This window comes from Aulonocara sp. 'chitande type north' Nkhata Bay, linkage group LG3, assembly GCF_057382095.1.
Source record: "Aulonocara sp. 'chitande type north' Nkhata Bay isolate Kocher_YH1m ecotype deep benthic linkage group LG3, A_spYH_male_GT1.1, whole genome shotgun sequence".
NCBI lineage: Eukaryota > Metazoa > Chordata > Actinopteri > Cichliformes > Cichlidae > Aulonocara > Aulonocara sp. 'chitande type north' Nkhata Bay.
In genome coordinates, this window is record NC_141346.1 from 17246346 (window position 1) to 17270839 (window position 24494).

General features: G+C 43.1%; 2 protein-coding genes and 1 pseudogene across 2 annotated transcripts in view; 1 reads left to right on the forward strand and 2 right to left on the reverse strand.

The window, feature by feature from the left end:
• Window positions 1–8395, reverse strand: part of LOC147334247 (Fc receptor-like protein 5) — a 61084-nt gene extending 52689 nt beyond the window's left edge. Inside the window, exons 1-2 of the mRNA XM_086286670.1 lie at window positions 8320–8395; window positions 7933–8196 (exon numbers count right to left, since the gene is read on the reverse strand). Of these exons, the coding sequence (XP_086142796.1) occupies window positions 7933–8196; window positions 8320–8395 (340 nt within the window). The remainder of the gene's footprint in view (window positions 1–7932; window positions 8197–8319) is intronic.
• LOC147334251 (uncharacterized) lies at window positions 4672–7042 on the forward strand (annotated as a pseudogene).
• Window positions 8396–11457: 3062 nt separating the features above from the next.
• Window positions 11458–24494, reverse strand: part of LOC147334252 (uncharacterized) — a 35805-nt gene continuing 22768 nt past the window's right edge. The window contains exons 6-12 of the mRNA XM_086286439.1: window positions 24268–24441; window positions 23821–23994; window positions 23368–23541; window positions 22917–23090; window positions 22094–22267; window positions 13162–13208; window positions 11458–12989 (exon numbers count right to left, since the gene is read on the reverse strand). Coding sequence (XP_086142565.1) covers window positions 12460–12989; window positions 13162–13208; window positions 22094–22267; window positions 22917–23090; window positions 23368–23541; window positions 23821–23994; window positions 24268–24441 — 1447 coding nt within the window. The 3' untranslated portion in view covers window positions 11458–12459. The remainder of the gene's footprint in view (window positions 12990–13161; window positions 13209–22093; window positions 22268–22916; window positions 23091–23367; window positions 23542–23820; window positions 23995–24267; window positions 24442–24494) is intronic.

Consider the following 24494-nt stretch of genomic DNA (forward strand, 5'->3'; position numbering starts at 1 on the left):
TGTCTAGCTGAAGTAGTCTCCATGGCACTTTTAAGCTTAACCTTGACCCTTTCCTCACTCTTCTCTTCCAAACCTTTAATCCCTGACCTCTAACACTGTGCTTGCTTTGAATGAACGCGTGATAAAAACAAAGGGCCCCACTGTTAAATCAAACTTGGGTTTGTGGTGAGAATGTGACTGTAATGAGTCATTTCTCCATCAAAATAATTTTTAATCTCAAATATACAGAAAGAAATGGAGCCTGACTTTAGTGTTTGAGAAAGAAGTTCAATAATGACTCACTGATGGCTGAGCTTCAGACTGAATCTGTTGTCCTCTCTGATCTTTACGGGGTTTTTTAGCTGTCATTGTACACAGAGTATAAAATAACAGTTGGTTTCAAAAATTAAAAACACTCAGCTGCTTTTGAACCACTCACTGATGCTACTTCTTCATCCAGGATTTTCAGCACTGCTCTCGAGTAAATTGTTTGTTTGACAATGGCTATCTTATAGTTTTATTGGTTTTTCACTTTTTTAAAATCAAGATTTAGGCTGAGCTCATAATTTATATTTTTCAAAGATTCGTGTTGCTCAGAGGACCAGCAAGTATACTATATGATTTATAAAATATATATATATTTTATACATATATATATATATATATATATATATATATATATATATATATATATATATATATATATATATATGTTTCTGTCGACTCTGTAGACTGATCACAATATTATCAGCAGTCGACTTGGGGATGAGGGAGTTCTTATAATCTTTACTTTGTGAATGAACGACTAGCTTACACCATACAATAATTAAAAAAACACTCAAAAGACACAAAGACAAAAGCTTTAGGAGAAATATGTCCGTGTAGGTTGTCAGTCATCCAAGTCATGGTAATCTAAAAAACATGGAAACTCCTCAGGACAGCTTTAGGAGAAAAAATCATTTCATGAATGGCAAAACCCAAAACATGGCAACTAGTGCTGCCAGTGATAAAAACACTGATCAGGAAGGCTGAAAAAAAAAAAAAAAACCCAGAGAAAAAAAATACAAAAGTGCTGATTGGCTGAGGGCAGAGAGCCTGATTCTAGAACAACTGTGATTGGCCCAGAGGCCTCAGCTCAAAAGAGGGTTACTCCAGGTCACTGACACAAAGAATTTTCATGTGCATGTTGGTGTGGATGACTACGAAGCGATGCCATTCTGGGCATAATTGAACATTACATAACTGTATTAAAAATAAAATAACATAAAATTAAATTAAAAATCTTACTTGAGACCTTAGAGACTTTAGACTTTACTACTGAAGAGAACCGGCTAGCAAGCTAGTATTTGAACATAATGCAGTGTATGTTTTTGAATAACATACATTATCATAACTACAGATCAAATGGTTTTGTGTTTTTAAAACACATTTTAAACAAAAAAGAGTTTAGAAAAAGGTGTTATTAAGACATGTTAGACACTGACATCCTACTTGTCTAAACAACCGTATACACTTTTCACTGTTTGGTGAACTTTGGAAGAAGTTCATCAGTCTCTAAACCCACTCAAAGTTGGCCTCTTCATGGTATGTGGACTATCCCAAAACTATTTTGCTAGTATACTGAGATAAATATAATACAATGTGAAACACCCTGTTTAAATTAGTAGCTGTGATGCATCTCCTTATTGGGCAATGCAGCACTCTGCTTTGTCTGACTTGATCGCCTCTAAATGTGATCACTACAGCAAAATACAGCAGCAAAGGTGGAGGCTGATGAGGGGAGAACTGCCTGAGGATGGGAGCAGCAGCAGTTCTTCTAGTTTAAAATGAGATATTAGACGTGCATACAACAGTATGAGACACATCTATGTACTAATATGTATTTATGCATTTTCATTTATAATAAAGAGCCCGGCACCTCTAAATGAGGCCAGATGCTCAAGTCTATTACTAACATTTTTCACTTTATAGGTGCTTCCAGTAGGTTATCCTACCAACCTCCTGTCTGTGTAAACAGGAAGACCAATTCAATGGTCTGTGAAGCCCAACAAGATGACTGTGAGCCTACAAGAGACCTTGCTAACAGTGTATATGTTCCTTCCACAGTCAACTCTCAAGTAATTCACTGCACACACAATGCCAAGATTATATTTCACCCAAGTCTCAGTCATGTAATGTCTGCTCGTTCAGTTGGTGCCTGAAACAAAACCTCCACCTCTCCATGTGCTGGACTCCTAAGACCTTTAACTATGCACCCTGCCCACTGTCCTACATCACCTTGGAGTTTGTTCGGACTGCCATCCTATAACAGAACTGATTTGTAACACAGCATCTCCAACTTCTGAAAATCCTTCTTTGTAACCTTTGTAACCTTCTTTGTTTCATGTAACCTAAAGTTAGGTTACATGAAACCTAACTTTAACACAAATCAATTCAATGACGAACTAGTAAAAATGTTTATATTTACAGTTATAATGCAGGTTCTCTGATGTAACACCCAGCATTATTAGAAGATTGAAACAGACACTGGTTCATTCAAGACAATTTCAAGCTTCACTCGGATATTTAATATGCAGGTAAAACAATACTAGCAACTTGGGATGTTTTTTTTTAATTTTTACTTTGAAAATTTAAAAAAAAATTATCAATAAAAAATTCATTTATTTACCATGTCAGCTGCTGCTCACTGGTTGTGCCTAGTGCAGAAATAAAGAGATCAAACTCTTCAGTTTCAAACACACGCATATCCTGTACTGAAACTTTTCTGTGCATCGTACAGCCACCGAATGATGCCCCTGCTGTTTTTAGTCTGCATGCACCTGTGTTTCAATGTTCATCATTTTCTGCACTGAAGAGTGTCATGTGTTGGTTAGCCACACCCAAACTGCAACATATCAAGTTTTTCATTTGAGAGCTTTTTGAAACCCACAAAACCATGTGAAAAAAGCAAGGGAGATCCTGCAGAAATCAAGAAAACAAAAACAAAATAAAAGGTTCTCACAACATGAAGACTGTTATTAGCCAAACCAGAGCACAGTGCGGTGACAACGTTCAGCTGTTTCACATGAAACTGAATAACAGGAAGTCGATGCTGTGGATTTACATGCAGAACTTAAATAAAACAGTCAAGATTATTAATTATATTAAAAAACAATGTTCAGTCTGTTTCTTTAAATGTTTCATAGAGAGAATAAAATAATGTGTACCAAGAAAAAAAGACGTTAGACACGTGCTGGCCAAAACAGGGATGCTATTGCTCAGTTATGACACTACTAATGTTCTCAAGACACCATACGTCTGGACCTGAGGCTGAGCTTTTGTTTGTTACAGACAAATAGGTACCAAAAATGCAGATGTGCCTGATTTGAATGAAATATATATGTTGCATATATAATACTTTATACTTCTACTATGTATGAACTGTGAAGTTATGTATTGCACATCTACAACAGAACATTAAATCAGTAACAGACTTTTAAACTGTACAACATTAATTCATGTTCTAAACACAATAATCCAAGAAAAACAATAAAAACACGGATCTACATCTTTGCTGCAATAACAGGGGGGCTAAACTGTTGGTTTTATATATGTCACAATAAAAACATATTTACGAACATTTTTAATGAAAGATCTTTGACCTCATAAATGAAAGACTGTACTACCGTTTCTTTTTTTGATTGGCTGTTGTTGATGACTTGATATGTTGATGGCACTCTGCGTGAATTCATCTTCTCTTTAATTTCTAAAATGATCCAAAATTAACAAAAAATATTAATAAGCTTAAATGCTTAAAATGCTTAAAATAATGCTTAAAAGCCTGGTAATTGCTGCACATGTGAGCTGTGTGTGAGACGTGAGCATGGCCCGTTTCCTGCTGCTTTGACATCGACTGGCTGATTCCTCAACTTAAAAAAAAATGTTACTGCAGTGGTTTCAGCTCTTGGCAGTAAAAGATATATTAATCATCCATGGGATCAGTATGCTTGTCATGGTCCTGGGCCATGTGGGCCCAGTATTCTTAGTTCCTTGTATTTTTGTATTTCGTTCCTTATTTAGGCCATGTTTTCTGAGTTGCCCTGTTGTGTTGTTCCCTAAGTGTTTTCCCTTCATGGCTTTTACCCCCTGTGTGCCCCTCTGTGTATCTGTGAGCCCTCATCTCTCCTTATGTTTTATTCCATGTGTCCCCTGCCCATTATGTCTAAGTTCTCCCCGTGCTCTCTCTCCCCCCTGTGTGCCCTCTATGTATTTATGAGCCCTCGTCTCCCTTTGTGGTTGTTTCATGTTTCCCCAGCCCGTTATGTCTGTGTTTTCCCCGTGCTCTCTCTCCTCCTGTCTGAACCTCTGTGCCTGTACATGTCATGTTCAGTTCACCCCGCCCTGTCTCGTTATGATTATCAGTATCACCTGTGTTCCCCGTGTGTGCCCACTTTCCTCGTTTACCCTCTGTGTATTTCTGTCTGAGTCTCCCTCTGTTCGGCGTCGCGTTCTCCCTCATGCCGTGTGTGGTTCTCCCCGTGTCTTCCGGTATATGTTACTTTAGCTTTTCCCAGTTTAGTGTAGTTTTGCATTGCTTTTGTATCATCGTTATTGTTTATCACCTGTCAGCAATAAAGCTGCATTTTGAGTTTATCCCCCGTGTCTGTGAGTTTGCAATTTGGGTCCTCATCCTGCCTGCCACACGGCCGAATCATGACAGAAGAACGCGACCACGATATGGACCCAGCAGTTCACAACCCCTCCGCGGACCTCCAGGACGACGCGACCATGTCGGACTCAGCGGACATTTCAGAGGAGGTAGGGGAGGAGCTGAACCGGCTCTGCCGCATTATGGATCGCATCATCGGATGCGCGGATCCAAGTGTGGTTTCCACAGGATTGGCGGCCGTGGACGCCGTTTTGTTGCGGGAGCCACGGTTGCGACAGCTCCCCCACCTCGTCGAGGCGTTTGACTCCCTGGGCCCCCTTAAGGAGGAGCTTCGTGCCCGTGCGCTGGCCCAGAGGGTCCTGAATGCCGCCTCAGCACCCACACCTCCGTCCCGTGAACGGGTGTCATCGCCGCTGTCTCATGAGCCAGTAGCGGTCAGAGTTGGAACGGTGAGGCTCGCCACTGACACACCTTCCGCCCGCACCCCGCCGGCTTCCGCGTCTTCACCGCGGTCTGGCCGCACGGCGTGGCGCACGGAGACAACGGAAGCCATAGACTTTGGCGAGGAAGAGCGGCAGCAGGTGTTACAGGCTTATCGGGAGGACGAGCTCCGGTGGAAACCCTGGCTCATCCCGGAGGAGGACCTCTCACCTGCTGCACAGCCTACCAGCCGCTCGCCGTCTCCGATCCGCTTAGGCTATTTTTCGCCTGCCTCATTTCTGGCAAGGATGGGGGCGGACGACGGGGAACTCACCACTACGTCACCCTCTGTGTTGGCGCCATCAGCGCCCATCGCGCCAGCTTCCTCTGCTCGAAGGAGGCGGCGCGCCCGCCGCCATAAACCGGACAATGCTAAGACTACAAAACATGAAGTGGACGGCGGGTTCATCTTTGATAGAGCTATTTTTGTCGACCCTGAGCCTGCCATTTCTCGGACAGTTTTTTCTGAGCCTGCTCCTTTTCCTGCTCGTGTTTCTCCTCCCAGGCCAGCTCAGTCAGCTCCCTCGCAGCCCCTCACAGTTCAGTTAGCTCCCTCGCAGCCACCCTCAGTTCAGTTAGCTCCCTCGCAGCCACCCTCAGTTCAGTTGGCTCCCTCGCAGCCACCCTCAGTTCAGTTGGCTCCCTCGCAGCCACCCTCAGTTCAGTTGGCTCCCTCGCAGCCACCCTCAGTTCAGTTGGCTCCCTCGCAGCCACCCTCAGTTCAGTTGGCTCCCTCGCAGCCACCCCCAGTTCAGTTGGCTCCCTCGCAGCCACCCTCAGTTCAGTCTCCAGTAGCTCCAGTGTCACCCCCAGTTCAGTTGGCTCCCTCGCAGCCACCCTCAGTTCAGTCTCCAGTAGCTCCAGTGTCACCCTCAGTTCAGTTAGCTCCCTCGCAGCCACCCTCAGTTCAGTCTCCAGTAGCTCCTGTAGCCCAGTCCCCGATAGCAGTACGGTCCGCTGGTCAGCTTAACATTCAGCCAGGGGTCTCAAATCTCTCTGGCTCTGCATCAGCTCCTGCTGGGAGCTCGGATGAGCTCATCCAGGACTCCGCGGCTCCCACGCCGCCATCTACCTCGTCAGCTGGAGGGTCCGAGGGGCCCGTTCAGCCTCCTGTCTCCGCTGGAGGGTCCGAGGGGCCCGTTCAGCCTCCTGTCTCCGCTGGAGGGTCCGAGGGGCCCGTTCAGCAACCTTCCTCGTCAGCTGGGGGTTCGGGAGAACCGCACCAGCCTCCTGTCTCGTCAGCTGGAGGGCCCGAGGAGCCCATCCAGCCACCTTCTGCTACGCCTGGTCCAGCCTCAGAGCCTTCGTCAGCTGCAGCCTCAGAGCCTTCGTCAGCTGCAGCCTCAGAGCCTTCGTCTGGTCCCGCCTTGACTGGTCCCGTGCCCACCGGGCCTCGGCCAGTACGCCTGACACTGGAGAGCCGCCGCCGCTGCCTTCCGCGCGGCCGGCCTCCTGAACTGCTCCGTCGTCTCCTTCGTCGCCGCCGCCATTGCCTTCTGCACGGTCGGCCTCCGGACCAGCTCTGCCACCTGTGCCACCCGCCTGGTCGGCCCCCCGACCGTGTGACCCGTGAACTCTTGTGCCTGTGGGCTCTGGGTCGGCCCCCTGAACTTTATTTTGACTATGGTCATGTGCTCCTGTGTTTTCTGTTGTTTGTTTTGTTTCCCGTTCTGGTCCCTCCGTCCTGGTCCCCCGCCTCCCGCCCTGGGTGGGTTGTTTTCTGTTTTTGTTTTTCGGGTTTGGGCTGTCGGGAGCCAGCCCTTTAGGTGGGGGTGATGTCATGGTCCTGGGCCATGTGGGCCCAGTATTCTTAGTTCCTTGTATTTTTGTATTTCGTTCCTTATTTAGGCCATGTTTTCTGAGTTGCCCTGTTGTGTTGTTCCCTAAGTGTTTTCCCTTCATGGCTTTTACCCCCTGTGTGCCCCTCTGTGTATCTGTGAGCCCTCATCTCTCCTTATGTTTTATTCCATGTGTCCCTTGCCCATTATGTCTAAGTTCTCCCCGTGCTCTCTCTCCCCCCTGTGTGCCCTCTATGTATTTATGAGCCCTCGTCTCCCTTTGTGGTTGTTTCATGTTTCCCCAGCCCGTTATGTCTGTGTTTTCCCCGTGCTCTCTCTCCTCCTGTCTGAACCTCTGTGCCTGTACATGTCATGTTCAGTTCACCCCGCCCTGTCTCATTATGATTCAGTATCACCTGTGTTCCCCGTGTGTGCCCACTTTCCTCGTTTACCCTCTGTGTATTTCTGTCTGAGTCTCCCTCTGTTCGGCGTCGCGTTCTCCCTCATGCCGTGTGTGGTTCTCCCCGTGTCTTCCGGTATATGTTACTTTAGCTTTTCCCAGTTTAGTGTAGTTTTGCATTGCTTTTGTATCATCGTTATTGTTTATCACCTGTCAGCAATAAAGCTGCATTTTGAGTTTATCCCCCGTGTCTGTGAGTTTGCAATTTGGGTCCTCATCCTGCCTGCCACACGGCCGAATCATGACAATGCTGCGCTAAAGAAATTGCACACACATAATTATACAAAAAACCTTAAAAAGGTCACAGGGCGACCCTGAAAAGGGAATGGATGGATGGATATTAATAAAATATATATACATTTTATGAAGATTGTAGAATGTATTATCCTAATCGAAGGTCCAACCTGAGAGATCAGAGTCAAGGGAGTGGTCTTTGTTTTACAGAGCAGAGTGACGTCATCTCCCTCCATCACAGGGAGGACAGGACTCTGCAGGATCACTGATCCACCTCAACACAGAGACAAACTACAGCATTTCATCCATTTACACACAGCTTCATCAACACTAACTCCACACACTCAGCTTACCAGTGACTGTCAGGTTAACCATGTTACTGATGGGACCCTCTCTGGACTCACACCAGTAAACTCCACTGTCAACTGTAAAAATGTAGCTGATGTTACACGAAGAACCAGACCATCTTCCCCACCCATCTCCACTCTGAGTCCTCTGTTGTTTGCTTGTGTTTCTCCTCAGAGTCCATCCAGCAGAGCTGTCGTCCTCCTCACAGCTCAGAGACACAAAGTCTCCTTTAAAGAACTGAGAGCTGCTGGGACTCACAGTCAGACGAGCTGTGAGGGTTACAATGAAAAACTGATGATCTGTTGTACTTTACACTGTGAAACATGAACCCAATCAGGTTATATCAGTGAGCATTTATCAGGTTTAAACTGTGACAGAAGAAGGTTACTGACCTTGGTTTGTTGTGCAGCTCAGCAGTGAGATCAGAACTAAAGAGAAATGACACTCAGGTTGATGTGAGGTGAACATAAAGAACAACTCCACACAAACAGCCGACAAACCCATGAACCTGTCCCTCTCTTACACATCTGCTCATCTTCAATTTTTATACAAGACACACGTTTCAATCAAGTTTGTATTAAAAAAGCCCGTAAAACTCAAAATAGAGCAAGATCTCAGAAACATGGTTCCATTTTCCATTGACATGTCTTTGTGGGAGGAAACCTCAGTGTCACTGCTAGATATAATTTACTAATCTTTGAATTTTATTTCATTTTTAATTTTTTGTCAAAGTAAAGCACTGTGACTTAAAGCTGCCACAAAAACACACAAGACCAAGAGATAATGAGCAAAAGATATACTGATATTTTCAGGCCACCAAAATGAAGACCCTTCAACACTGGCTACACTTAAATATTCCATAAAAACTATGAACAGAACGCTGACACGCCATACTCCCACAGCAGTTGGGATACCTCGATGGACACGGTCAAATGCTTTCTTCAGTTCCATAAAACACTTAAAGACTGGTTGGGCAAACTCTGAGGCACCCTCAAATATTCTTGAGAGGATAAAGATCAGGTCGTGGGTTCCATGACGAGGACATAAACTGCATTTATTCTGCTTTTCTTTGCCACAATCCAGTTTTAGAACTAGCCAGAGTTTCTTGTTCAGGTGTATGGGTTGCCAGTTACATTGCTTGATGATTTGGTGGACTGCTTCTGTGTGGTTAAGGTTGGATTCATTTGCAAGTTCCATAGTAAGACAGTGTATACATGACTTTATAGTCATTGATAACTATGGCCTGTGGTGAGTGATGTTTTTGATGTGTTTTGATCCACTTAATTAATATAAATAAAGCGTGGTTTGTGTCTGTGTTTTGCTTTTTTATTTTGTGGGACAAGCAAACATGTTGGTGCTTGTATCTACTTTTGATCTGCTTCACTGTGAGCTGATGGTGACCGTTAAAAAAATAAAAAAAAAACAAAAAAAACCCCCAAAAAACCTCTGAGTCAAATATGATTAGACAATAGGAAAAGTCTGAGTTTAAACACATGAATATATTTTATTGATTATTTAATTGTCTGTTGCTGTCCAACATCAACCTTTGAGATTTGAAGTAAGCTTTAACTGAAGTTCATCATCGTTCCACAGAGTGGCGCTGCAACACAGAGATAAATATAAAATGCAGGTTGAGGAAATAATAAACACATATTTAATATGTTTGCTGTACATGTACTTTTCTTTTTAGTCACACAATACTTAAATATTTGTTGGTCACAGACTGAATTTTGCTGACAAATGTCTGTCAAATCTTGTACATTCTTATACTTTAACCAAACACATATATAAAAAACAATTTTAAACGTTTTAAAAGTGATAAAAAAAAACAAAAAAAAAACACAGAGCATCTAGAAAGAATTCAAAGCACTTCGCTTGTTCCACATATTGTCATGTTACAGCCTTATTACAAAATGGATTCATTTAATTGTTCACAGGTGAGTATGTAAAGCCTTTGCTGTGGCACTAAAAACTGAGCTCACATGCATCCTGTTTTGGTGCATCTATTGATCATTTCTCAGATCTTTCCCAACTTGATAAGAGTCCACCTGTGGAAAATTCATTTGATTGGTGATGATTTTTTATAACTTAGGATTTGATAAGATCATATAGTTGACGGTGCATGCCAGAGCACAAACCATGCCATGAAGTCCAAGGAATTACAGTATTAATTATGTAGACTGCTGAGACAGAACTGTATCTAGGAAAAAAATCTGGGGAAGAGTAAAGAAATTTCTGCAGCACTGAAAGACCCAGAGAGCACAGCAGTTGCCATCATCTGTGAATAGAAGAAGTCTGGAAGGATTCTTCCTAGAGCTGGCTGCCAAACCAATGTGAGCAATGGTAGAAGATGAGCTGAGTGTAGGTGACCAAGAATCCAATGGTCACTCTGACAGAGCTCCAGCCTTGCTCTATGGAGAGAAAAGAGATTTCCAGAAGGACAACTATTTCTGAAGCTCTCCACCAACAAGGCCTGTATGGTAGAGTGGTCAGATGGAAGCCACACCTCAGGAAAAGACACATGATAGCCTGTCTACAGTTTGTCAAAAGGGAACTGAATGACTTGCAAAAGATATCAAGGGAGTGGTTTTGGGACCAATCTGTGAATGTCCTTTTTAAAAAAAAAAAATCTATATATATCATTAATCATTTATTTATCCAGGTAAAATCTCACTGAGATTCAGTGGCTGTGCACTAATGCTCTCAATTAACCTGGTGGAACTTAAGAGGTCCGGCAAGGAATGATAGGAGAAAGGGCCTAAAAACATAGCTGTACCAAGTTTAAAGCATCATACTCAAAAATACTAGAGGCTGTAAGTGCTGCCATTTAACTGCAGGTAACAAACTGCACTCCAGGTAAAATTTAATACATCTGTCATAGATTATCACCAAACACATTTCCTTATTCATCATCCCTTATTATTACAGTACATCGCATTGCAAATATAAAACATAAGTAGTAACATCACTGACAGTTTTGTTGGGAGTGATTATGTCAAAATGTTCCTGTAGAGATGGAAATCTACCTTTTATGCCAGACTGCATGGATGAAGAAGCAGTTCATTAAATTTCCAATCTCTGTCACTATCAAATACACAAAACACCAACGATACACCACGAGCAGTGAGAGGATTCGCTCTGGTTTATATCTGGTAATAAATATCTTCTCAAAAAAGCAAAGTAGTATTGCAACATGGCATTTGGGTCTTCTAACTAAAATAGGAAATTAGGAACATAACTAGTGCCATCATAGCCAGACCTGGCCCACATCTGGTTGACATATACTTTGCCATGACACCAGACAGTCAGAAGTGCCAGCTTGATGCCGGATTTGGGCCAGACCTGTTTTCTATGAAGCTGGACAACATAAACCAAACCGCAATCGGGCCAGATGTGACATGCCATCACATAAACGGTTTATCTACACCATGCCTTGCCCATATCTGGATGACATATCACTTATGCCAGAAGTCAGCCAGCAGTGCTGGCTTGACACCAGATCCAGGCCAGACCTGTCTGCTATGTGGGTTAATATCCAAACATGCATATGGTAGTGTCTGGGTTACATTAAAGGTTTGTGGGCAGGTCGGCCAATGAGGATGCAGCCTTTTGTTAGCCCTGAACCAAATATTTGAAACATGTTGCTAGCATCAAAAATCAAAAAATAACTTTTCAACAATCAGAGAAATTTCCGGTTTGAACATTTGATCTGCTGACTTTGAACTGTTTTCATTAAACATCAGATTGAAGTGATTTCATTCATTTCATTCTGTTTGTTGTTGTTGTTTTTTCTTTGTTTTTTTTACAGTGGGAACACATTGAGGCCACCTACAGGGCAGGTGGGGGACAGCAGGGATCTGAAATCATATGAGAAGTTAGTGAGTGAGAAGTGGAAAAAATTGACTTAAGATGGCTCTAAGTGCTAAAAGTTGTTCTCAAACAGAAGATAAATCCACTGATTCTTTTGTAAAGTTCATCTGGTGCTCACATGAATCCTGTGAAGGAAACTTTACTTCACTGAATGTTTCTTCAACGCTCATTTCAACATGTTGAAGTCATGAATGATCCACTCTCAGTCTGCACTGAGAGTGGATCACGTGACATCTAAGGTGTGTCATGTGACATGTTCATTATTGTCACACATGTCTAGATATTCCCTGATATCATAACTGCTCAAACACTTATCTTGTTTTATCTCTGTTGTGGCCAGTGCTATCCTCTATGCTGTTGCATGCTGGGGCAGCAGATTGAGGCCAGTAATGTTGTGGGGATGGAGCTGGACTCCCTTAGGGTGGTGTCTGAGAGGCAGATGTTGTCCAAGATAAAGACAATGTGGGATAATACCTCCCACCCACTCCAGCACCACTGAACGACACAGGAAATCATTCTTGCCCATGGCCATCTCCCTCTAAAACTCCTCCATCTAACACACTTTAAACACTGCAATAGTTACATGCTGTTTGCACACGCTCTTTTCTACTCAACAGTCAGAGTGTTTCTCCAACAGGAGGACTTTCTTTACACTCAACTCATCACAGACACACTGACGAACCAGGAGATCTGAACCAAAACCCAGGATAGAGAATTTGAGTGAATGTGGTGTTGAAGGTGTGGAGGTGGATCAGAGTGTCAGAGGAGACTCTGTAGAAGGACAGAGTGCCAGCAGGACAGTCCACATACACCGCTACTCTGTTAGAGACAGAGTAGGAGGAGGAGGTGATGGATCTTTCTGTCTTATTTTGCCTGACAGAACGAGGACGATCATCAGAGCAGATGAGACTCCAGGACTGATCATTCCATCCAAACAAACAGTCAGTACTGTCTCCTTTCCTTCTGATTTTTCTGGAACTCACTGATATCTCAACGTCTCCTGTCCACTCGACCTCCCAGTAAGAGCGACCAGTCAGACCATCTCTACACAGCAGCTGTTCATAAACATCAAATCTGTCTGGATGATCAGGATATGATTGAACCTCCTCAGCATGTGTCACCTTCCTGTTGTTGTCAGACAGTTTGAGGTTTGTGTGTACTGTGTTTGTGTCGATTGTGAGTTGACAGAAATCTGATGGAGAGAACAAACACAATCCAGCTGCAGTTATTGATCCATCATCTGTTCATTGATTGACACTTTGATGACTCCTGACACCAGAGATGTGAATGAGTGATGTGACAGTTTGAAGATGGTTGAATGTGTGCTGCTTTGTTTTCATGAATCACATTAAAAACACACTTACACTTCCTCAGACCAGGTCTCAACCATCGGACTCCAGCAGGCTCCACCCTGAAAGGAGGAGGAGGGTCAGACCAGCACAGTCTCTTTCAGCATGAACACATGGACATTTCATGGCTGTCATACACACACTGTTAGACACTGATAAAGGAGCAGTTCAACACTGTGGTCTTTTCCTGTTTCATATGTTAGGCTATGCCCTCTCTAATTTTGGTAATTCCACGCCAGTGGAAACTAGGGCAGGGCCATATCATACCATTCACGGTAATAGCGGTATAACGTTGGGCAACGATAAGAAAATGAAATATCGCGACAGAATATGGGTAAAACGCGCATGTGCAGTGCCTTTGTTTTCATACGCACATTTCGGAAAAAGCATGGCGGCGACAGAGAATTAGGAGAGCGAAAGCGGATCATTGAATGAAACAGATGAACCAGAATTGGTTTGTAAAAATGCTGCAACTTCAGTGGTGTGGAACTGGTTTGGCTTTTGTCCGTCAGATACACAACAAAGCACTATTTTTGGTGGAGCATGCTAGTGTAACCCGTTCAAGTGTTACACCTGTTGTTGCTGCGTTGTGTTCTGGCGTGAAAGTAAGAGGCAGGAGACAGTACTGGGTCTTTGGCTCTTTACTGCACATCTGCAACACAGAAATATGTGTCTGATCTGTGTGTGCCTGCCAGTACACCTCTCCCCCGGCCATGCTGAAAGGAGCTGTGACCGGGGCACAAATGCACGCGCCTACGTCACCACGCAGCGCGCACACACTCGAACGCACACAGACTCAGATCACACAGGTAGGAGACCGAGATGCAAAAATGACATATTTAATCCAAAAAAAATGTGTTTTGGGTGAAATTCACAAGTATTTAACACATATGTTACACTAGCGGGCCGTTGTTATTACCGTGTTTTTAGGAAAATATGGCACACTTAAAATCAATCCTTTGATTTTTCTGAAAATCGACAGAGCCCCTTATAATCCCGTGTGCCTTATGTATGAATTCTGGTTGTGTTTACTGACCTCGAAACGATTTTATGTCATACATGGCGCTCAAAAATCTGTCAAATATTTTAGTGCGACTTTGCTAAGCTACGAACTCACACCGCTTGATGGATTGTCAGAGCATTACAGCAATCGTAGGCAGGAGCCTTGCGGAGTGATACGTACTGTGCTTCAACATAATATTACTGTATTGTGTGTGTGTAACCTCTTTTTAAGTTTTGTGGATATTATACATGGTTATGCTCAGGATATGTCGGCCAATTTCCACTGGAAATGCCTTGTAGTTAAACTGTCAGCAAGGAATTTGCATTTGCACTGTTATTTTTTTATATAACTTTAATGCACATAAAAAACAGCTGCTTGTTTAAGTGAAAATACATTGATGGGGTTTTGTTGCACTAATAAAGTTGTGGAGTTGTAAAGTATTTTGTCTAGCATCAATTATATCGTCAGTTATATCGTTATTGCAAATTTTCAAATGTATATCGTGATAAATATTTTTGGTCATATCGCCCTGCTCTAGTGGAAACCCAAACAACGTCCATGTCACCTCTACTTGCAGCCCACATAATGATGTGATGAAATATTTTTTTTAATTATTATTCAAAAATTATAATTAACACTACATAGCATAGCATAGAATGTATGAAGCATGTAAAAATAATAATAACCACTGCAGCCAAAAAGAGTGCCTGACGAGCGCAGTCGTAAGTAAGCTATTAAGACTCGACTGTACACTGTGTTCGTGTTTTCCTCCGAAACAACAAGTTCCACTGGAGCAGCCTTTCAACGCCTCTCTCTAGACAACACAGTAAAGCTAGTTTTTATGGCTACGACCCTGACACGGAACCCTATATATTACCCAGAGGTCCCTGTACTATGGTTCGGAGCCGGGGACATGTTTTATATACGCGCAATCTCTAATAATCGGCTGTAGTTAAACCTTTACTTAAAAAGCCATCCCTAGTCTCAGCTGTCTTAGCTAATTATAGGCCAATCTCCAACTTTCCTTTCATATCAAAAATCCTTGAAAGAGTAGTTGTCAAACAGCTAACAGATCATCTGCAGAGGAATGGTTTATTTGAAGAGTTTCAGTCAGGTTTCAGAGCTCATCACAGCACAGAAACAGCTTTAGTGAAGGTTACAAATGATTTTCTTATGGCCTCTGACAGTGGACTCATCTCTGTGCTTGTCCTGCTAAACCTTAGCGCAGCATTCGATACTGTTGACCATAATATCCTATTAGAGCGATTAGAACATGCTGTAGGCATTACAGGTACTGTAATGTATCAGATCTATCTAATAGACTCCAATTTGTACATGTAAATGGAGAGTCCTCTTCACACACTGAGGTTATTTATGGAGTTCCACAGGGTTCAGTGCTAGGACCAATTCTGTTTACATTATACATGCTTCCCTTAGGCAGCATCATTAGAAGACATTGCATAAATTTTCACTGCTATGCAGATGACACCCAGCTTTATCTATCTATGAAGCCAGATAACACACACCAATTGACTATGTGCACGTTAGCATATGCTACTTCCGGTGCGGAAACTCCTGTGGGGAGCTTTGTTTCCGGTGTCCTATTCGCGACTGGTTTACGGTCCAAAACAAGTTAAGCAAGTGAATGAATCAAGCGGCGATTTACATTTCTATAGATGTTTTGGGCATTTACCCAATATATCTGTAAATGATGTTCATCGACTTGTGATATTTTTCCCTGCGCCTCAGGGCAAAAGAGAAAATGGATTCAAATGTTATATTTCTCAGCTGTCCCTCGTTTATCGCGGGTGTTATGTTCTAACAATAACCAGCGATAGGTGAAATCAAGTAGCCAATTTTATTTTTTGACGGTGCAAAACATTTCGTGGACATCGTGGATATACAGTACTGCACTTCAGAGTCACACTACTAGCGATCGATGCAGCGATTCTGTACTGTACAGGAGAGACGTCACAGAGGAGATCATCTGCAGCGATCAGGACGCAGGACACAATGTGACGTAAAAAAAAGCATGCAAACTTGCACTAAAAAATCTGTGAAACAGCGAGGTGAAAGGTGAGCCACGTTATAGCGAGGGACCGCTGTAATTTTTAAGGTAAGTCACAACATACCCTTCATACATACTAATGTATAGAAACCATTATCAGCAATCATTCATTTTTTGTGTGGCTTTTTTCACGGTTTGTTAACATGCTGTGTAGGTGTGTACTTGACTAGCTGATCTCGACATAACGGGGGAAACATCTGGTTTGACTATTCTTCACCTGTAGTTTGAATGCTGAACATTTGCCTGTTTAAATCATAAGACCAGTCACTATACAGAGATGTGCTTCTGAATGTGGATGATGTGTCTTCTGCTGCAGTAATGCAGTTCTGCTTGTGTTGAGTGATGTAAACAACTGATCGATCTAAACTCTTTAAACTCAAAATTGATCATTAGATTTTTAACGCGATCTTTCCGTTTTCGAGTTTTGGACATGATTTTGGAGTATATCTTCGGAGTAGCGATTGACCGCAAAGTAAAGCTACCGGAAATGTACAACCCCACATCCGGTCTCAAAGCAGGAAGTTAGCATTTTCTCGTGCACATGGTTAATTAGTTAAACTGCAGGAATGTCTTAAAGACATAGAGACCTGGATGGCCGCTAACTTTCTGCTTCTTAATTCAGATAAAACTGAGGTTATTGTACTCGGCCCTGAAAATCTTAGAAATATGGTATCTAACCAGATTCTTACCCTGGATGGCATTACCTTGGCCTCCAGTAACGCTGTGAGGAACCTTGGAGTTATTTTTGACCAGGACATGTCCTTCAACGCACATATTAAACAAATATGTAAGACTGCTTTCTTCCATTTGCGCAACATCTCTAAAGTTAGAATTATCCTGTCTCAGAGTGACGCTGAAAAACTAGTTCATGCATTTATTACTTCCAGGCTGGACGACTGTAATTCATTATTATCAGGACGTCCAAAAAACTCCCTGAAAATCCTTCAGCTAATCCAAAATGCTGCAGCAAGAGTCCTGACAGGGACTAGAAAGAGAGAGCATATTTCTCCTGTTTTGGCTTCCCTTCATTGGCTTCCTGTTAAATCCAGAACTGAATTCAAAATCCTGCTCCTCACATACAAGGTCTTAAATAATCAGGCCCCATCTTATCTTAATGTCCTTGTAGTACCATATCACCCTATTAGAGCACTTCGCTCTCGCTCTGCAGGCCTACTTGTTGTTCCTATTCAATTCTTCAATTCTTTATTTATTTGTCACATGTAGTTATAGCTGGTACAACATACAGTGAAATGTTTTTTCTGGCTAAAAAAGTACTCCCCCCGACTGTGCAAACATGCTAAAAAGGATTTTACATAAGCTAAGAAAAAAAGGAAAAGAAACAAAAGTTAAAAGTAAAAAAATATATAAAAAAACAATGTAAAAGTCCATATGTTTGTGCTTATAAATATATATCCATGACGTGCAAGATATTGCACTGTAATGAGTTGAATGAGAAGACTATAAAAATATACATATTTACATAGTACAGATGTATATAATAAGGTACGGATAAGGTTCAGAGAAGAAAGATAAAGTGCAAATTATGTACTGTGTGTGAGATTGTCCATCATGTTGTCCGGTTTGTGTTTTGGTTGAGGAGTCTCACAGTTTGTGGGTAAAAACTCCTCCTGAACCTTTCTGTTCTTGTTTTCAGGCTACAGAGGCGCTTCCCTGACCTCAGTGGCCTGAACAGTTTGTGGGCGGGATGGCTAGAATCCCTAATGATCCTGATGGCCCTGGATCTGCACCTTTCAGCATAGATGTCCTGCAGTGCTGGTAGAGATGTTCCCATAGTGCGTTCAGCTGTGCGCACAACCCTCTGCAGGGCTTTCTGTTGCTGTACTGTGCAGTTCCCGTACCACACCATGATGTTGTTGCACAGGATGCTCTCAATGACACCAGTGTAGAATCTCCTCTGTATATTCTTGGAGATCTTAAACCTCTTTAGACGCCTCAGGTGATAGAGGCGCTGTCTGCCTTTACTAATGAGGAAGTCCGTGTGTGTACTCCAAGTGAGGTCCTCGTTGATGTGGACACCGAGGTATTTGAAGTTGGAGACTCTCTCCACAGGGGTTCCATAGATCTGAATTGGGGTGTGAGTTTTCTCACCTCTCTGTTTTCTGAAGTCAATCACCATCTCCTTTGTTTTACTGATGTTCATGGAGAGGTGATTTGCCACACACCACTTTGCTAGTCCATCCACCTCACTCTGGTAGGCCGTCTCGTCATTCCCAGAGATGAGTCCCACCACCACTGTGTCGTCAGCAAACTTCACAATGGAATTAGTGGGGTGTCTGGCCGTGCAGTCCGCGGTGTAGAGGGAGTAGAGAAGGGGGCTCAGTACACATCCCTGGGGGGCCCCTATGTTCAATGAGAGTGTATGGGAGTACACATCCCCTATTCTCACTGACTGTGGTCTCGTGGTCAGGAAGCTATAAATCCACCTGCACAAAGATGTACTGAATCCCAGATCTTGGAGCTTACCCGAGAGGGTGTGGGGAACTATGGTGTTGAATGCTGAGCTGTAATCTATAAACAGCATTCTCACATAGTTCCCACATCCCTCATCTAGATGGCTCAGTGTGGTATGCAGGACCTGTGCTACAGCATCTCCGGTAGATCTGTTTGTCCGGTATGCAAACTGCAGTGAGTCGAAGTCGGGAGGAAGGAGGGAACTGATGAAGGGTTTCATGAGCCTCTCAAAACACTTCATCACTACAGATGTTAGGGCTACTGGGCGATAATCATTTAGGCTGGCTGGGCGGGTGTTCTTCGGGATCGGAACAATCACTGATGTTTTAAAGCAGGTGGGGACTACCTGCTGAGCCAGAGAGGCATTGAAGAGGCTAGTGAAAACTGTGGTCAGCTGATCTGCACATACTCTTAGCACACGTCCCGGTATGCTATCTGGTCCCGCTGCCTTCCTGCAGTTTGTTGCCCTCAGAGCTCTCCTCACATCATGCTCAGAGAGTATCAATGGTGCTGGTTCAGCAGCGGGGGCAGGTGCGGAGCTCTGAATTGCTGCCACAGCAGGCACCTCGAAACGCGCAAAAAAGGCATTGAGGTCGTCAGCTAATTCTGGTTTCATACATCTCACAGTGCTGGGTTTATAATCTGTGATTTTTCGTAGCCCGTCCCATATACGTCGGGAGTCACCGTGTTGGAAATGCGACTCCACATTGTCCTTATAGCGCCTCTTAGCCGCTTTCACAGTCTTCCTTAAACCATAAGAAGCTGCTTTGTAGCTGGTCATATCACCCGATGTGAGCCCATTTTTATAGGCAGTGGTCCGTGCTTTGAGAGCTCTCCTGACAGTAGAGTCAACCCAAGGTTTTTGGTTGGGAAAAATCCGGATTGTAGCCGAGGGGATGATGGTATCCACTAGCATTCCAATGAAGCTAATCGCTGTGTCCGCGAACTCGTCAATGTTTACGGAAGTATCCTGGAATACATCCCAGTCTACGTCACCGAGTGCGTCCTGCAGCGTCGCCTCTGATTGGACAGTCCAGCGTCTGACCTTTCGCGTCACCGGGGCTTCCTGATGAAGCCTTTGTTTATATTCCGGTGCGAGTAAGATGGCGGCGTGGTCTGATTTCCCAAAAGCCGGTAGAGAGATGGCTTTGTAGCCGCCTTTAAAAGAACTGTAACAGTGGTCCAGCGTGTTGTTGCCTCTGGTGGGACAGGTGACATGCTGGTGAAAGTTAGGCATGACCTGTTTTAATTTAGCCCTATTAAAATCCCCCGCCACGATGAGGGCGGCGTCTGGATGTTTAGCCTGATGGCCGCTCAACACATCATGGAGGTCCGATAGCGCCTTGTTGTTGTCCGCTTGTGGCGGGATGTAAATCGCAGAGATGATCACAGCAGTGAACTCCCTGGGGAGATAGAATGGCCGACAGAGAATGGTGAGAAGCTCCAGGTGGGGTGAGCATGACCGGGACAGGACCGTGATATTCCAAGGGTTACACCATCTGTTATTGACCATAAAGCAAACCCCTCCACCCCGCAATTTACCGGACTCCGCGGTTCTATCCGTGCGGAAAACAGAGAATGATTCCGCCGGGGTTATCGCGTGGTCCGGCACAGAGCTGGTCAGCCAGGTTTCAGTCAGGCAGAAGATGTTGCAGTCCCTGATGTCTCGCTGGTACCTGGTTCTCGCCCTAATATCGTCCAGCTTGTTCTCAAGTGACTGGACGTTGGCTAGCAATATGCTAGGCAATGGAGGACGGTGTGCTCTGGTACGCAGCCTGTTCCGGACCCCTGCTCTTCGTCCCCTGTGTTGCCGTCTCCTTTGACTCCGGCGACCTCTGGGGTCATTGTTCTCATCACGGAGGATCTCTTTCGGCCACGACGTTGTATCAAGCACCGTAGCAGAGGTAAGTGGGAAGTATTGTCCTATGTCCAGTAGTGTGCCAAGGTCATATTGAGTCAGACCTTGTGCAGCACGAGCAAAAAGACCAATGAAAAACATAGATAGAGCAAAATAAAAGCACAGTCGTCGCGGAGCTACCAGGACGGCAGCCGAACTCAACGGCGCCATCATCATCCTAGAGTATTTAAAAGTAGAATGGGAGGGAGGGCCTTCATTTTTCAGGCCCCTCTTCTGTGGAACCAGCTTCCAGTTTGGATTTGGGAGACAGACACTATCTCTACTTTTAAGATTATGCTTAAAACTTTCCTTTTTGCTAAAGCATATAGTTAGGGCTGGACCAGGTGACCCTGAATTCTCCCTTAGTTATGCTGCAATAGATGTAGGCTGCCGGGGATTCCCATGATGCATTGAGTTTTTCCTTTCCAGTCACCTTTCTCACTCACTATGTATTAATAGACCTCTCTGCATTGAATCATATCTGTTATTAACCTCCGTCTCTCTTCCACAGCATCTCTTTATCCTGTTTTCCTTCTCTCACCCCAACCGGTCGCAGCAGATGCCCCCGCCCCTCCCTGAGCCTGGCTCTGCCAGAGGTTTCTTCCTGTTAAAAGGGAGTTTTTCTTTCCCACTGTCGCCAAAGTGCTGCTCATAGCACTTTGTCATATGATTGTTGGGGTTTTGTATTTTGTATTATTGTAGTGTCTACCTTACAATACAAAGCACCTTGAGGTGACTGTTGTTGTGATTTGGCGCTATATAAATAAAATTGAATTGAATTATTCCCACCTTGTGTTTCCCGATTTTGTAGTTTTTCCTTTTGGCTATTTAAGGCTTCTTTTCATCACTTCCTCACCTGGAATTAATTTTTAAATCCTCAGCATTTAATTCAGAGCATTTTACAATCAGGCTCCTGTGTATGTAGTCCATCTCCACCATCACTCTTTATCTCACTCACTCTGTGTTTCATAAAACTGCATAAGGTCATCAAACAAGTTAATTATCTTAATTAAATTTACAATAACACTTATCATTATCCTGTTCTTTTTAGGTTCAACTAGAGTTAGCTTTATTAACACTTTACAAATGATTCATTTTTCAACTTTTGGTCAAGCTAGGTAAACAACTTCCCCTGCTTCCAGTCATTTTACGAAGCTAGGCAGACCTCATCAGAGAAATGCTTCTGTAGGGAGATTAATCTAATTTGAATCAGGTCGAACAGAAGACGATTTTTCTTAAAAATGACTGAACTAGTATAAACATGCAGATATCTCTGCAAATTGTGAATATGTGAAGAGCAAAAGACAGTTATTGTTGGTGAAAAATGTCTCCTTGTAAACTCCCCTACATTAATATCTTAATCATTCAGATAGATTAGTGTTTCTGTTCCTGAAAATTTTTCTTCAGTGTTATTATTCATGTCACATCCATATGAAAACAAACAAAGAGTGAAGGACACAGGAAATGTTTCCAGCTCTTCCACCTCTATCAGACATTCTCTCAATACCTCAGAGTGTCCAGTCTCCAGCGTGGAGCCTTCCGTCCAGCCGAAAAGAGCTTCATTTCGGAGTTTCCTGGATGATTGTAGCTCAGGTCCAGCTCTCTCAGATAGGAGGGGTTGGAGCTCAGAGCTGTGGCCAGAGAAGTACAGCCTTCCTCTGTGATCAGGCAGCCTGACAGACTGCAGACACACAAAACAATCTATCTTTGAACACTTCATAGGAGGGAAGGATGTGAAAGATGAAGACTAAAACTAAATGGTGGTGGCTGTAGCTCAGGTGGCAGAGCAGGTCAGCCACTAATCAGAAGGTCGGTGGTTTGATCCCAGGCTGCCTCCTGGCTGCATGCCAAGTATCCTTGGGCAAGATACTAACCCCATGTTTGCCTACTGGTGGTGGTCAGAGGGCCCGGTGGTGCCAGTGTCCGGCAGCCTCGCCTCTGTCAGAGCGCCCCAGGGTGGCTGTGGCTACAACGTAGCTTGCCATCACCAGTGTGTGAATGTGTGTGTGAATGGGTGAATGACTGAATGTAGTTTAAAGCGCTTTGGGGTCCTTAGGGACTAGAAAAGTGCTATACAAATGCAGGCCATTAACCATTTTAAAGGATCCATAATGCTCATAGAATGTCTTGACACGTGGCAGCTTGCAACAAAAAAAAAAGTCACATCTGCTGGAGCACACTGCTGTTTTTGTTTGGCTTGGTGAAGCTTTACAGACAGTTCAGAGTCTTATTAGACTCTAACAAAGGGAAACTAAAATATCTGACAATTCTATAAGCGTTAGTAATTCATTTGGTAATGCAATACTGAGTGGAAGTGATTTAATCCTGACCTGAGAGTTTCTAGTTTACAGTATGGACTTTTCACTCCAGCAGACAGAACATTCACTCCTGAGTCATGTAGGTTGTTATCACTCAGATCCAGCACTCTTAGACTGCAGGGCTGGGAGCTAAGAATTGAAGACAGACTTTCACAGCTTTTCTTTGTGAGGTTACAGCCAATCAGTCTAGAAATAGAGAGCAAAAGACCAAAAATGGGTTAAAGTGAATTGATAGAGTACTAAGGAGTTGGGAGTTTTATAATAATAATAATCTTTCATATCTAGCTGGAATTGTTATTCCTTTATTTCAAACACATCATAACTGTGGCAATTTAAAGTGATTAATAAATAAAGACAAATAATAAAATACAAATGATGAAACCGATCATTAGTAACTATGATTTTTTTAAAAAATAATAATAATAATTTCATTTGATAAAAAATAAACAGTCCTTGATTTGACCTCAAAGTTTCCAGTGCACAATGTGGACTCTGCAGTCCAACAGAAAGAAGCATCACTCCTGAATCCTGCAGGTTGTTGTTGTTTGCATCCAGCTCTCTCAAACTAGATGACTGGGAGCTGAGGACTGAGGACAGAGCTTCACAGCTTCTCTCTGAGAGGTTACAGGCACTCAGTCTAAAAAAGGAACACAAAAACAAAAACAATGAAATTAAAGTGTATTGGTGGTGCAATGACGACTTATTAGATTTGATAATAGTTACTATTATTTCAGGACAGGCTTGAATTATTACTTCTTTATTTTAAACACAGAAATGTGTTAATTTAGTATTTAGAACTTGTGAAAAATACAAAACTACACCAACGGATTGCTGATGGTGACCATTATTTGCTGTGCTTTTTATAAAACAGCAAATTATATAATTTGATGAAAAATAAAACATTATTTGATCTGACCTCAGAGTTTGCAGCATACAACTTGGATTTAGCAATGCAGCTAACAGAAGCTTCACTCCTAAATCCTGGAGGTTGTTGTTATTCAGGTCCAGCACTCTCATGCTAGAGAACGGAGAGCTAAGAACCGAGGACAGATATTCACAGCTTTTCTCTGAGAGGGAACAGCCACCCAGTCTTGAAAAATAAAGAAAACAAAAAGACTAGATGCAAAATGTACCAATAGTTCAGTGAAAAAATTAGTACATTTAGCCATATTCATTGTAATTTCAGAGGCAGCAAGAATTGCGATCATCTAATTTTACACATTAGAAATTTGGCAATTTACTTGAAAGAGAAATAATACAAATTACTGAATTACAAAACCAAGTAGATTAATTTGACCTTTATTAGCTGAGTTTTAATTGTTTCATTATAATTTGATGAAAAATAACTATCCTTTTATCTGACCTCAGAGTTTCCAGTGTACAGTGTGGACTCTGTAGTCCAACAGACAGAAGCTTCACCCCCGAATCCTGCAGGTTGTTGTTGCTTGCATCCAGCTCTCTCAAACTAGACGACTGGGAGCTGAGGACTGAGGACAGAGCTTCACAGCTTTTCTCTGAGAGGAAACATTCACTAAACCTGGAAAACAAACAGTTAAAAAAAACAACTTCAAACAATTTTAATGTTTAACT